At 47.4% G+C, this 14,142-nt stretch overlaps 1 protein-coding gene across 1 annotated transcript; it reads right to left on the bottom strand.

Moving 5' to 3' along the window:
* Positions 1-229: 229 nt before the first annotated feature.
* On the bottom strand, positions 230-13,863 carry ARL5A (ADP ribosylation factor like GTPase 5A). Its single transcript, XM_040441351.1, has 6 exons — positions 13,625-13,863; positions 9,514-9,574; positions 7,956-8,103; positions 6,607-6,690; positions 2,083-2,234; positions 230-902 (listed from the first exon to the last, which is right to left on the bottom strand). The coding sequence occupies exons 1-6, from the start codon at positions 13,668-13,670 to the stop codon at positions 854-856; spliced, it is 540 nt and encodes a 179-aa protein (XP_040297285.1). The 5' UTR covers positions 13,671-13,863; the 3' UTR covers positions 230-853.
* Between the last annotated feature and the right edge of the window lie 279 nt (positions 13,864-14,142).

The following is a 14,142-nucleotide window of genomic DNA, read 5'->3' as shown; positions in this document are numbered from 1 at the left end:
TGTGACATCACGGATAACAGTCACATGGCCTAGGAGCAGTTTTGTCCTATCCAAGTGAATGGCACTGTGCATGGTAAGCTGTGAGGAGGCCGTAGTCTCCTTTAACAACTTATCTCCCTTCCCCCCCCCCCCCCCCACAGATCTCTCAGTGATGATCATCAATATGAGAATCCTGGAATACCCCTTTTAAGCAGTACAACAAAGTAATTAACAGGAATGACACCAGAGCACCTTCCCCCCATGTTATTTTATTATCACCAGGTCAAACTTATTTCAGAAAGTTTTCCGAACAAGAGCATGGGGGGGGGTCAAATAAAGAACGATGGGAGCATGACATGCAAGTCGACATAAGCCAAGGAATGTACCATTAAAAATCAAGACTAAAAATGAAAAAGTGCCAAATATTAGAGCATTCAAGTGAGTACTGTGCAATATTCACGGTCGTCAAGGCGAATCTTCTGTACAGTGGTACAGGATAGGAGCATGCGTACACGCGGGAAATACAGAGATATGTACAGAGTCGCTGGTTACAATACTGCGCAGTCTATGCTTCATTCGCTGTTATCAGCTTCCTCCCACATTCAGAATCAAAGCTAGAATATAAAAAGTTTTAAAAACCACCTTCTCTGACCTTCCATGGGCAGTGCGGGTGGGGGTGGGGGGAGGTCTTAGGCTAAAAAGAATGGTCCGGTCGATCACAGCTTTCATAGGACACAGGAGCAGTAGTCTCTGGAGTCGTCCCGTTGATGAAACCACTGGAACACGACGCTCATAAATACTTGGTTTGCAGCAGTTCAGGGATTCATAAATACAGTATGTCTGAAGTCTAATGTCTCTTCACAGCTCACGGGGGTCATCTGGACTTTAGTCTTGACATCATCCACTCCAGTCCTTGACAAAGGCTAAACGATGTGAAAAGAATGAAAAATGAACGATGGAACGGGCAACCAGCAATGGACATGCTCTTCAGATGGCCACCTATATGACTGACACTATCGCCCAAGTTTCCCAAATGCCGTAATGGCAAACACGCCAAGTTACGCATCATCACCTGCCGTACAGGGATCCAGTAACGGTGAAAAGAGTCGTCCCACACATAGCAAGCACTCACATGGCTATAGTGATGGAAAAATACAGTTAGGGCTCTTGAAATGCCACAAAAAAAAAATATATAATAACTAACATTAAAAATAGTCAGCCGTTTCTGAGATACAGATGTTGAAAGTCAGTCTGTCCCTTTCTGTTTTCTTGGAATCCAGTCATCTGATGGCTCATGTGAAGCCTTATAGCCTCATTCGCACGTCAGTGTTTTGTTCAGTGATTTCCATCAGTGACTGTGAGCCAAAACCAGAATTAGAGCCTCCACAGACATAAGGTATAAGGGAAAGATCTGCACCTGTTCTGTGTTTAGAGCCGCACCTGGTTTTGGCTCAAAATCACTGATGGAAATCACTGACCGAACACTGATGTGTGAATGAGGCATATCTCTGATCTCCTGACCTCATAAACACTCATTATAGCTCAATTCTTATCAAACCGATAGGAATGTGGCTTAAATAAGTGTTAATGTGGTCAGGAGATCATTACATGAGAACTAAACATGAGCCGTGAGAGGATCGTAAATAGGGAAGAGCGAATCGACTTCGGATTCGCATAAAGCTTTGTTTAGAATACTGTACGGTGCGAGCGCTCTGTACAGTATTAGAATGTATTGGCTCCTATGAGCCGAAGTTATTACTTTGCGAAGTCTCGCAAGAATTCGGGTAATAACTTCAGAAATGAATTGTTAAAAACCTTTTACTGAACTCTGTTTCGGTTCCAAGTGGTACCTTGAACCGGACCTGCGGACCGCCAAGCAACAACTTTCGTGTGCATGAGCCCTTATACCCACATCTCACCAACGCAGTCCAAATATCCAATGCATGCACACCTCCACATGTACGGTATAATTTTTCCACTTAGTATCCCTCCTTATAGTACATTTGGTCTTCTTACATCCCACAGATTTTTCGTGCTGATAGGGCCCCGTACTATTTTTGCTACACATTACAAGTCAGTACAAATGATGGACTGGAGCCTCACCCCTCTCCAGTGAGCGCACAGCAGGCTTGTATGTGCCACTGATGATCCTTCACAGAGGTCAGCTTCAAGAACTGGGAGATTTCAGCCACTGTCATGCACTCCTTCACATCTTGTTTATTTGCGAAGACCAGCAGTCCAGCTTTCTTTAGGTCCTTCAGTTTTCAAAAGGGTTAAAAACTATGATCATCTCGGTATCTAGATGGCACGCCTTTATTTTTTCATTGAACTCGCTAAGGGCTCTTTCACACCTGCGTTATTGTCTTCCGGCATAGAGTTCCGTCGTCGGGGCTCTATGCCGGAAGAATCCTGATCAGTTTTATCCTAATGCATTCTGAATGGAGAGAAATCCATTCAGGATGCATCAGGATTTCTTCAGTTCCGGAACGGAACGTTTTTTGGCCGGAGAAAATACTGCAGCATGCTGCGCTTTTTGCTCCGGCCAAAAATCCGGAACACACACCGCAATGCCGGATCCGGAATTAATGCCCATTGAAAGGCATTGATCCGGATCCGGCCTTAAGCTAAACGTCGTTTCGGCGCATTGCCGGACCCGACATTTAGCTTTTTCTGAATGGTTACCATGGCTGCCGGGACGCTAAAGTCCTGGCAGCCATGGTAAAGTGTAGTGGGGAGCGGGGAGCAGTATACTTACCGTCCGTGCGGCTTCCCGGGCGCTCCAGAGTGACGTCAGGGCGCCCCAAGCGCATGGATCATGTGATCGCATTGGACACGTCATCCATGCGCATGGGGCGCTCTGACGTCATTCTGGAGCGCCCCGGGAGCCGCACGGACTGTAAGTATACCGCTCCCCGCTCCTACTATGGCAACCAGGACCTTAATAGCGTCCTGGGTGCCATAGTAACACTGAAAGCATTTTGAAGACGGCTCCGTCTTCAAATGCTTTCAGTACACTTGCGTTTTTCCGGATCCGGAGTGTAATTCCGGCAAGTGGAGTACATGCCGGATCCGGACAACGCAAGTGTGAAAGAGGCCTAATCTACTTTACAACATTCAAAACGGGTTCTGATCTTTTCCTGTTCATAGCTGTAGTTCGGCTACAATTGCATCCCATCTAGGCAATCCTCTGTGAGCCAAACAGCCCGCATTCGATATATTAAGCAAATATCTTAGGCCTCATGCACACGGCCATTGTTTCGGTCCGCATCCGAGCCGCAGTTTTGGCGGCTCGGATGTGGACCCATTCACTTCAATGGGGCCGCAAAAGATGCGGACAGCACTCCGTGTGCTGTCCGCATCCGTTGCTCCGTTCCTAGCATCGCAAAAAAAATATAACCTGTCCTATTCTTGTCCGCGCTTTGCGGACAAGAATAGTCAGTTATATTAAAGGCTGTCCGTGCCGTTCCACAAATTGCGGAACGCACACGGACTCCATCCGTGTTTTGCGGATCCGCATTTTGCGGACCGCAAAACACACAAAGGTCGTGTGCATGAGGCCTTACATTGTAGAAAATTCAGGGCAACAGAGAAATTCGTGCTGTCGATGTGTTCAGCTCACAGAGGATTATCTGGACCACATGCAATTACCACAAACTTGCAGCTGCGAGCAGGACATTATTTTCAGCTTTCTATTCACTGACAGCAAGAATATGTCTTCAAAAGAGCTGAAACAAAAAAATGACAAAGTTGCAGAGCTTTTCAGCAGTTTCACACTTCAGAATGAATTCTTAAAATAGACTTCCTGCAAACTAACACTAGCAGTTATTTGCTTTAAACCCAACACCATATATAGAACATCAAAGGGATTGTCTCATCTCAGACATTGGTGGCATATCCTAGCAAGACCTGCACCTATCTCCAGAATAGGACCCCTAAAGTGAGCAGAGAGCAGCCACACGTGTGGTCGCTCTACATTCATTTCAATGGAACTACTGAAAATAGTTGAGCCAGTCCCATAGAAATGAATGGAGCGGTGGCAGCGCACCTTGCATGCACGGTGCACTCCCTTTCACTTTTGGGGGTCTGTTCTGGAGTTTGGTGAGGGTCCCTACGTGTCCAGTGCCCTCTGATCTGAGTGACTACTCTAGCAGTCTCCTGATTGGACACAAAAGCAGTCAATCAGAGCAGAGGGAAGGGGCTGAGAAGCCTTCAGTGCAGAGAGCCCAAGGTACTGAACATGAAGGGACTGCCTCAAGGACACTTGCAGTTAGAGTGCCAGAGGGATGTAAATTTCAATTTCACGGTCCCGACTCTAGGTATACTCTCACCATTACCGTCAGGCCTTGTTCACATTTCCGTTTTTCACTGACGTGCGCTGTCTGCATTTTCCACAGCACACGGAGCCATGTGCGCATATCAGTATTTATTTTACTGACCGTGGGTCAGTAAAAAAAAAAAAAACAAGGAGACATGCACGGCTTTGATCCGTGATGCGGACCAAACGTTCATTGTACTCTATGGGTCTGCGAAAATCACGGACACAACACGGTTTGCAAATTAATTTTCAGCTGAGCAGCGTCCATAGATTAATTAATGGACATCTTCACGGATAAAACACAGACATGAAACTGAAGGAAATGTGAACGAGGCCTTACAGTGCCGTCAGCCGTTTGGAGGACTAAGCTGTAATACCCCTCAAAAAAATATCCAAGGAGCTAGAAGAGGAGAATCCTGTCAGTCACCGAGTTCCTTCCAAACAGCTGTGCCGCAAGGACACTAGGCATCACTGATTGGAGCAGATCTGCTGTCTGACAGGTCTCTTCTCCTAGAGTACCATCCATACATCCTTAAAGGGGTTGTCTGGGTTCAGAGCTGAACCCGGGCATACCCATAATTTCACACAGGCAACCACCCTGACAAGAGCATTGGAGCATTTCATTTTTTTATTGTAGATTTTTAATTTTTAACCCCTTAGTGACATAACAAATTTTAGCCTTAAGGACCAGCAACATTTTTCCGCAAACGTGATAACTTCAATCTGTGGGACACTATCCATATGATGTTGCCAAATTTATATATATTTTATATTATATATTTTTTTCTCTTCTTCCTGCAGCCTGTCAGCAAACCCAACTGTCCCCATCCCCTCCTCCTCCAGGCTGGCTGAGATCACAGCCAGCTGAAGGGGGAAGCGCTGTTTTAACTCTACATATCTTGGGCTGAATAGCTAGATATATGAACATGTTTGAAAGCTGACAATCTAAGTTTTAAAACAAGACCAGAATCACAGCCTTCTCTCTACTATAACGGGAGATATAGCTGTTAGAAATCAGGTCAGAAGTGAAACCTGATTTAATTTTCAGCTGCTACCACTCCTGACCCAGTATCTAACAGCTATATCTTCTGAAGTAGAGGATATATTGCTGTGATGCTTAGACTGTCAGATTTCAAACAAGACCAGGCTCATATCTGTAACTGCTACCGATCCCATAATAAGAGGGGTTAAAGCAGCCCTCCTCCTTTTTCACAAAGCCTGAGCTAAAGCAAAACTCTTAGGCCTCTTTTACACGGGCGTTACGGATTGGGGCCAGATAGGATGCGGGTGCGTGGCGGGGAAATCGTGCGAATGAGCACACAATTGAATGTGGTACCCAGACCCAAACTTCTTCAATGAAGTTCGGGTTTGGGTTAGTTGTAGTGTAGATTTTATTATTTTCCCTTAGAACATGGTTATAAGGGAAAATAATAGCATTCTTTAATACAGAATACTTAGTAGAAGGTCAATTGAGGGTTAAAAAAAAATAATAATAAAACAAATTAACTCACCTCCTCCATAGCTGCCGGTCTCTGCTCTTTCTTCAGGACCTGTGGTGACGTCACTGAGCTCATCACATGGCCCAATCACATGGTTCATCACCACAGTGATGGACCATGTGATGTGACATCACCACAGGTCCTTTACCCGGCAGCTCATGATTAAAGAAGTAAGAAGAGATCGGCAACTACGCGATCAAGAGGAGAAGGTGAGTTAATTATTATTTTTTTAATCCCTCAATCCACATTTTACTAAGCATTTTGTATTAAGAATGCTATTATTTTCCCTTATGTGATAAGGGAAAATAATAAAGATCGGGTCCCCATCCCGATCGTCACCTAGCAACCATTAGTGAAAATCGCACCGCATCCACACTTGCTTGCAGATGCTTGCGATTTTCACGCAGCTACATTCACTTCTATAGGGCCTGCGTTATGTGAAAAACTCACAAAATAGAGCATGCTGTGATTTTCACGCAACGCACAAGTGATGCGTGAAAATCACCGCTCATGTGAACAGCCCCATAGAAATGAATAGGTCCGGATTCAGTGCGGGTGCAATGCGTTCACCTACCGCATTCCCCCCTCGCGGAAATCTCGCCCGTGTGAAAGGGGCCTTAAGGGGTTACAGGAGGCACATCTTGTTTTCAGGTTCCTTTTAAATTATATCCACTGCATACACCTGGTAGCTGCAGCCATTTCCTTTCACTGTATTTGAACATGTGACCTACTAACAAAAAGTAATGTTGTTCTATGACTCAAACCACTAAATGTGAGTAATGACTAAACTCAGTTTTACGAGCTGGAACTTACCTCATGAGATAACATTTTATACAGCTCCTCTCTGGTCACAGATATCCGCTCTCTATCGGTGCTATCCACAACCACTATTACAAACTGCAGGTGAAGAGAGGACACATGTCAGGCAAGGACAGAACAAAAAACGTGCAAAATATGATTTACATGGGGATAAAATAAACAGAAAAAAAACATTTACTTCAATGGGAATGACCTGCAATATCAGTCAGAACCACTGTCAAAATTATGGAACTGCCCCTGGTGAACCCCAGCACCATGGTCATCCTTAGTCTGGAGACCGTCCGCCCCCCCCCCCCCGACCCAACTATCTTAAAGAAAAGCGATAAATAGTGTCATCCCAGAAAATGCTTTTAAATGATAAGTCCCTTGAACAAATATTAATTTACTCTGAGAACAGCAGGAAGTGCCATAACAAGTACCGAGCAGCAGGGGGTGCCTCAAGTACATAACAACAATATCTACAGAGAGGAGAGTTTTTGAATGATTCCAACTGAAAACATGTTATATTTTGGGTGATCTCGCAGAGAAATGTAATATATTATTGTGGGATAACCCCTTCAAGGCCACCAGCAGAAGTTCAAGAAACGCAATAAATGCTGTTTGCCACCATGGTAAGTAAATATGAATGCAAGTTGTTTTTTTGGGTTTTTTTTTTACGTAAAACTTCCAATAGTCCAGCATTTCCAATAATTCAGCACCTTTGTCCCCAGAATCTGAATTTTACTGTAAGTGTAAGCAGCGTCGGACTGGGGTTCCTAGGGCCCACCAGAGGAAATTATTCTGAAGACCCAACCCCCATATCATCAAAAAAGTGGAAAATGATTGGATCCAAAAGGCAGTTAAATATCTTTTTTTCTCCTGGATCTTTGGTGCCCTTTATGGTAGAGCCTGGGCCCATCAGAGGATTCTCTGGTACTCTTTTGGGCCAGTCCGACACTGAGTGTAGGTTCACCCTAGAGGGGTTTTCAAGATAGGGGTTAATTGACCATGGGGACCCACATCGATCATGAGAACAGGGGTCCTGTGTTACCCTGTTAAACAGATTGGCGATTGCTTGCAGTGTGCACATGTACAGTCTTGGGCAATGCCATAGAATGAATAAATGTGTGATCACCGCTCCATTTAAACAGGGGAAGACGGGACCCCAGTTCTGGTGATTGGCAGGGCTCCCAGCAGTCAGACGCCCACTGATCAGACACTTATCCCACTATCCTCTGCTAGGTAGTGAGTGAACAAATTGTCTTCTACAGGCATCAGCCTTAACAGGGTGGGCAGGAAACGCATGGAATGCACTTTGTGATGTCACCGTTCCCGCTGAGTATCGTCTTCGGTTACACGCTTGCCTCAGTATTTGTATAATAAGTGTTCCAAGAAGAGCGGAGAGATTCCTGACCACCGATGTCCCACATGAGAAACCTTGTGTTATTCACCACGATCTCCTCCACGTTGCTGCCTATTGTCGGAGACGTGTGGACGACTTCATTCATGGAACTGGAAAAGAAAGACAGATGCGGGTCATTACTTCACAGATCACAGCGCAAATAACGAGGCTCCACCGCAAGTCACATGACGGCTGCAGGGATTCTGACCACAAGTCCCTAACAGGAAAACAGTGAGATCTTACGAGAAGCCCCAACAAAACACTTTGGGGGGAGATTGCGCCTTAAAAGTGACGTCAAAAAGTCACAAACTATGTGTGCATCTCTCGGCTTTTCCGCCACTCTCACCACTTTCCTTAAAGGTGGTGTGGCAAGGTCAGGAAGGGGGCGCGGACAGTCACCACAACAAATTTATGACATTTACGCCAGTTTTCTGGTGAAAAAGAAGCCAGAAATGTATGGCAGCTCTGAGCAGACGCACATTTCTGTCTAGGCGCACAGACTGCCGGAGGGCCTGCGCCTCGTCATAAATTAGCTGCATCCTCTGGCAGCGCTGGGGATATCAAGACAAATAAAAGAAAATAACATTTTTGCACAAATAAGATGACATTTTCTTAGGGTACTTTCACATTAGCGGCAGGGGAGTCCAGCAGACTGTTCAGGCGGGTGGACAGCCTGTCGGATCTGTCCTGCCGCTAGTTCATGTGTGCCCCTGGCCTGCTGCTCTATAATGACTATAATGGGGGCGGGTGCGGAGTTCCGGCGGCAGCACAGCAGCGCACAGCGAGAGGCAGCCGGACTAAAAGTACGACATGCAGAACTTTTAGTCCGGCTGCCTCTCGCCGTGCGCTGCCATCGGAACTCCGCCCCCGCTATAGAGCGGCAGGCCAGGGGCACACATGAACCAGCGGCAGGACGGATCCGACAGGCTGTTCACCCGCCAGAACAGCCTGTCAGACTATGTCAGGAAATCCTCCCAAGATATACTTCTGATCTACCCAGCAAATGCAGTTTGCAAAGATCTTAACAAAGGTAAACTTCGGGAGGCGTTGGGATTAGATTTAGGGCTCATGCACACGGCCGTTGTTTGGGTCCACATCTGAAGAGCATTTTTTGCGGCTCAGAAGCGGACCTATTCACTTCAATGTGGCCGTTAAAGATGCGGACACCGCTCCGTGTGCCATCCGCATCCGTTGCTGCGTTCCATGTCCCCGCAAAAAAAAAGAAAAGGAACATGTCTTATTCTTGTGTGTTTTGTCCATTTCTATCGTAGGCCGCCGATTCCATTCCACAAACTGCGGAACACACACGGCCGGCATCTGTGTTTTGCAGATCCACAATCTACGGCGTGCAAGACACGGCGCGGTCGTGTGCATGAGCCCTTATGCTTATTATTATTAAAGTTCATTCTGAATTAATGGGAATCGATAAGACCCCAAAAAAAAAAGGAGGTGAAAAATATGCAGGTGTCAATAAAGGGGTATAATATATCACAGCCAAGCCTTGCCCCCGAGGTACGTACAACTGATACAGTATAGTCGTCTTCCCCGCATTATCCAGGCCCACGATGATGACTTTGTGCTCTGAAATACAGAAATTTTAATTGCTTCCATGTGTCCAAAATAAAGGAGTAACATTACAGTCTTGAAATACCCTACGCTTTGTGTCTGCAGCTCTCATGCACACCTATGCGTCTCCGTGGTTACAATGTATTTTGCTATCAGAACAGGGGGCTGCAGGATCAGACTATAGCAGGTTTGTTGTGGACTGTTTCCATGGAGACGCATAGGGGCTCGAAACAAAAACAACAAAACACAAACAAACAATAAGATATTTGGAATCAAGGCTTTTCATGGAGATACAAAATTGCTTAAAGGGAACCTGTCACCGGGATTTTGTGTATAGAGCTGAGGACATGGGTTGCTAGATGGCCGCTAGCACATCCGCAATACCCAGTCCCCATAGCTCTGTGTGCTTTTATTGTGTAAAAAACCCGATTTGATACATATGCAAATTAACCTGAGATGAGTCAGAGCTTGAAAATATGACTCTTCTCTGGTCACACAAGTAAGATATGACTCTTTTATGTTAATTTGCATATGTGTCAAATTGGTTTCTTTACACAATAAAAGCACACAGAGCTATGGGGACTGGGTATTGTGGATGTGCTAGCAGCCATCTAGCAACCCATGTCCTCAGCTCTATACACAAAATCCCAGTGACAGGTTCCCTTTAATTTGTTTCAATATTGCACATTAAAAATAATCTTTACATTCAATTATTTCAATTGAGGCACAAGAAGAAAAATAAGAGCCCAGAGCTTGAAGCTCATGTCAGATAAGGCCAAACAGGGCTCAGCCCGTCAGATAGGTTTTCACTCTGAGATCTGTTGCAGTGAACACAATACACCGTCCAAGAGCAAACAATGAATCATTAATAGTACGGACAAAGGCCTCGACGCCCTCGGAACAAGCCTCCCAGCGAGGGGGGCCCTCGTACAGCGACTACGTCTCACTGCAATGCCGTATCTGGGATGTTTTTTGGAAATGTTACACTCGTTAAAGGGGTACTCTCACCTCAGACATTGATATCCACAGGATATGCCACAAATGTGTGATAGATTCGGGTCTAAAGAGAACAAAACACTGTAAGGCCGTGGCCACCTCCGCAGTGGGATGGGATTGGGAGACCCCTGTGGGTGGATATGCCACTTCTAGCCTCCGGCTATACAGGGAGCTGCTGCATGGCGCCATTTCATTTGCATCGTGACTACAGAAGAACGAATCGATTTGTATGAATCAAATTCCTTCAGAAGTCAACCTCCTTGAGCGGCAAGGGTCGGGCCCCACGGATCAAGAGACTTCCCCTTGATTGACAGGACCAGACCTCTCACCAAGCCCTGTCAATGTCACACCTGCGGCTCAAGGAGAAGCGCCTGCACAGTTGACAATTGTGCTGCTCAGGTGGCAGTAGCAGAGCCCCAGCACTTGTGTCACTACTTTGAGCAATGGTGCAGACGCAAGACTTTCAGGGCCAGGTGAGAACGTCTGGATCTGTCAGTCAAGGGGGAGTCTCTTGAGCATCGGGGCCAGCCGCTCGCCGCTCAAGAAGGCCAATTACGGAATTAATTTGACTCGTACAAATCGACTCGCTCATCTCTAATTGGGACGACTGTGGTTCCTCGCCGGGGAACAGCTTTGCCGTGGAAACCTACAAACCGCCGCTGCAGACCTTTAATGTGAAGAATTGATGGGGGCTCCCAAAGGTGATGCCACTACTTTATAAGATGTAAATATCCCTTTAAGCATGGCATATTTTCCCCCTTCTCTCTTTCCGACAGCAGTAACTTTCCTTATTTTAGTTCACACGGTTATACGAGGTCTTGTGTTTCGAGGGGTCATGTTTTTTCTGGTTCACTACAGCGAAAAGTATTTGTATTTCTTGTGCATTTTATAAAACCTGTTATATGAGTTTTTATTTTTTTCTTGTCGATACAAAACTACTGATAGACATAGGTAGGGGCCGGGGACAGGAGGGGATACATACCTCTGTCCTTAGTGGACGCAGTGCGGAAACAGAAACTCAGTCTTTGTTCCTGTTGGCACCATTCCGGCAAGTGCACTGGGGGTGGGCCCGCAGGCTGCAGCACTGCCCCTCTGCTCTGCGTGGCGGCTGCAGCCCTGCCCCTCTGCTCTGCGTGGCGGCTGCAGCCCTGCCCCTCTGCTCTGCGTGGCGGCTGCAGCCCTGCCCCTCTGCTCTGCGTGGCGGCTGCAGCCCTGCCCCTCTGCTCTGCGTGGCGGCTGCAGCCCTGCCCCTCTGCTCTGCGTGGCGGCTGCAGCCCTGCCCCTCTGCTCTGCGTGGCGGCTGCAGCCCTGCCCCTCTGCTCTGCGTGGCGGCTGCAGCCCTGCCCCTCTGCTCTGCGTGGCGGCTGCAGCCCAGCCCCTCTGCTCTGCGTGGCGGCTGCAGCCCTGCCCCTCTGCTCTGCGTGGCGGCTGCAGCGTGAACCAGGAGACGGCTTCAGCCATTACTCACAGCAGAAGAAAGCGGCCTTGAGCCACTCATACATTACCTGTAAAGCAACACACCCTGTGGCCCCCACCCTCGATGCACTTGGCGGAGCAGCGCATACAGGATTTTTTATTTTTTTTAGTACTAAAACCAAAGACAGAGGTATGTATCTTCTATCCATGTCCGCATTACGGACAAGGATAGGACTGTTTTACTAGGGGCCAGCTGTTCCGTTCCGCATTAATACGGAATGCACACAGACATCATCCGTATTTTCTGTGGATCAGTTTTTTGCGGACCACAAGATACATACAGTCGTGTGCATGAGGCCTTACAATACATTAAAGGGGTTCTCATCTCAGACAATGGGGGCATATCGCTCGGATATGCCCCCATTGTCTTATAGGTGCGGGTCCCGCACCTATATCGAGAACGGAGCCCCGAAAGTGAAGGAGAGCGCACTGCGCATGCACAGCCACCCTCCATTCATTTCTATAGGGCCGCTGAAAATAGCCTAGCGCTGGCTCGGCTTTTGCTGTCTGCCCCATAGAAATGAATGGGAGCATGGGCCGCGCATGCGCAGTGCGCTTCCATTCACTTTTATGGGAGAGGCGGGGATTAGCGCTTGGTGGTGGACGGACCCCGGGAAATCTGGGGTCCTCCAGCCACAGCGCTCCCCCCCTCCGTTCTCGATATAGGTGCAGGTCCCAGCAGTGGGACCCGCACCTATCAGACAATGGGGGCATATCCTAGCGATATGCCCCCATTGTCTAAGATGGGAATACCCCTTTAAATTAGTTCCATGCAATTATCGCCAGGCCCAGGCTATCATTACTGGGCTACATTCACACACAAAGGGCGGGAACTTTGGAACTCGAATATGTGGGACGCGCGCGGCTGGTGTCAGAGTTTGGGCTCGTTCACATGAACGTTTTCAAATCTACATCAGCTGATTTCTGGCACGCGGACTGCCCAAAGATGTGCCACATTTATGAGGAGGCGTGTCTCACACGTGGTACGGATTTTAAATTCACAGTATGTCAATTCCAACAACCCCTTTATTAGACTCCAGCAAAGGTTGTGTCCCCTGTGATGCACAATATGGGCGTGCACGCCAGGCTGTACGGGCATATGGAGACTTTCCCCCATTATCACCACACTCAGTATCGCTGGGGTAGCGGGCTTTTACGTGGCAAGATAAACGTGGCAACAAGCGGTGAGATCTGCCACAGTTCCAGCCTCATCGACTTTCCCTTGACTTCTTCTCCATTAGGAGTCCATATAAAGGTCTGAACAGTGACGTGCACTAAGACGGGACCGCGCCAGGCAAAACGTGCCGAAGGCGTATCGGACCACGCACATTCTGCCTGTCGAGCATCTTTACTGGAGGACAAAGGTCATGCTGGGAGTTGTAGTTCAACACGAAGTGTCATGCTGGGAAGCGTAGTTCAATGACTTTATCGATGATACCAGATCAGTAGCTATCATTCTATAAGTCATGATGGGAGTTGTAGTTTGACAAAAGCTGTCACTCTACAAGCCATGCTGGAAGTTGTAGTTCAGCACCAGCTGTCACCATAGAGACTGCTCTAAATGTCTGCCCCCTTAAGACGTCCAGCTCTTACCCTGATGGCTGAACAGCCTCCATATCTTCGTGAAGAGGATTCCCATCCTGGGACGTGTTCCTGTCAGCAGCACAGGAAACTAGAGGCCGCTTCACGCTACTGGCCGCTCCTCCAGTGACATCTCTCGGCCACTAGACGCTACTGGCAGCCGCCATGTCCACAGCGACAGCAGGTAACTAACACCCCGACTTACTCATCTGACAGCGTTCAGCACGTCGCACCGCTGCTCACGTCAGCAGGAGGCGCCCGAACCGGTCATAGGCCGTGAAGACTGTCAGCTCAAACTGTGTCCTCCATGCTGCGGAGATGTTCCCGACGTCTGTCCCGTAAGGTTGTACAGTGGTTGGTCTTCAACAAAATGGCGGCTTACCTTATGCTTCAACAGCGTCAATGGAGACATAAATTCATTTGACCAGAGAAAACTGAAACCTGTTGGCTGGGGAATATTTAATGATACTCTAAAGAGTGATTTACAAGGGTGTAAGTGAAATTAATACCTGCTAATTGCATAATTGGCG

Source organism: Bufo bufo, chromosome 7 (genome assembly GCF_905171765.1).
Source record: "Bufo bufo chromosome 7, aBufBuf1.1, whole genome shotgun sequence".
In the NCBI taxonomy this organism is placed as follows: Eukaryota; Metazoa; Chordata; class Amphibia; order Anura; family Bufonidae; genus Bufo; species Bufo bufo.
This window is presented reverse-complemented; position numbering and strand designations above follow the sequence as displayed.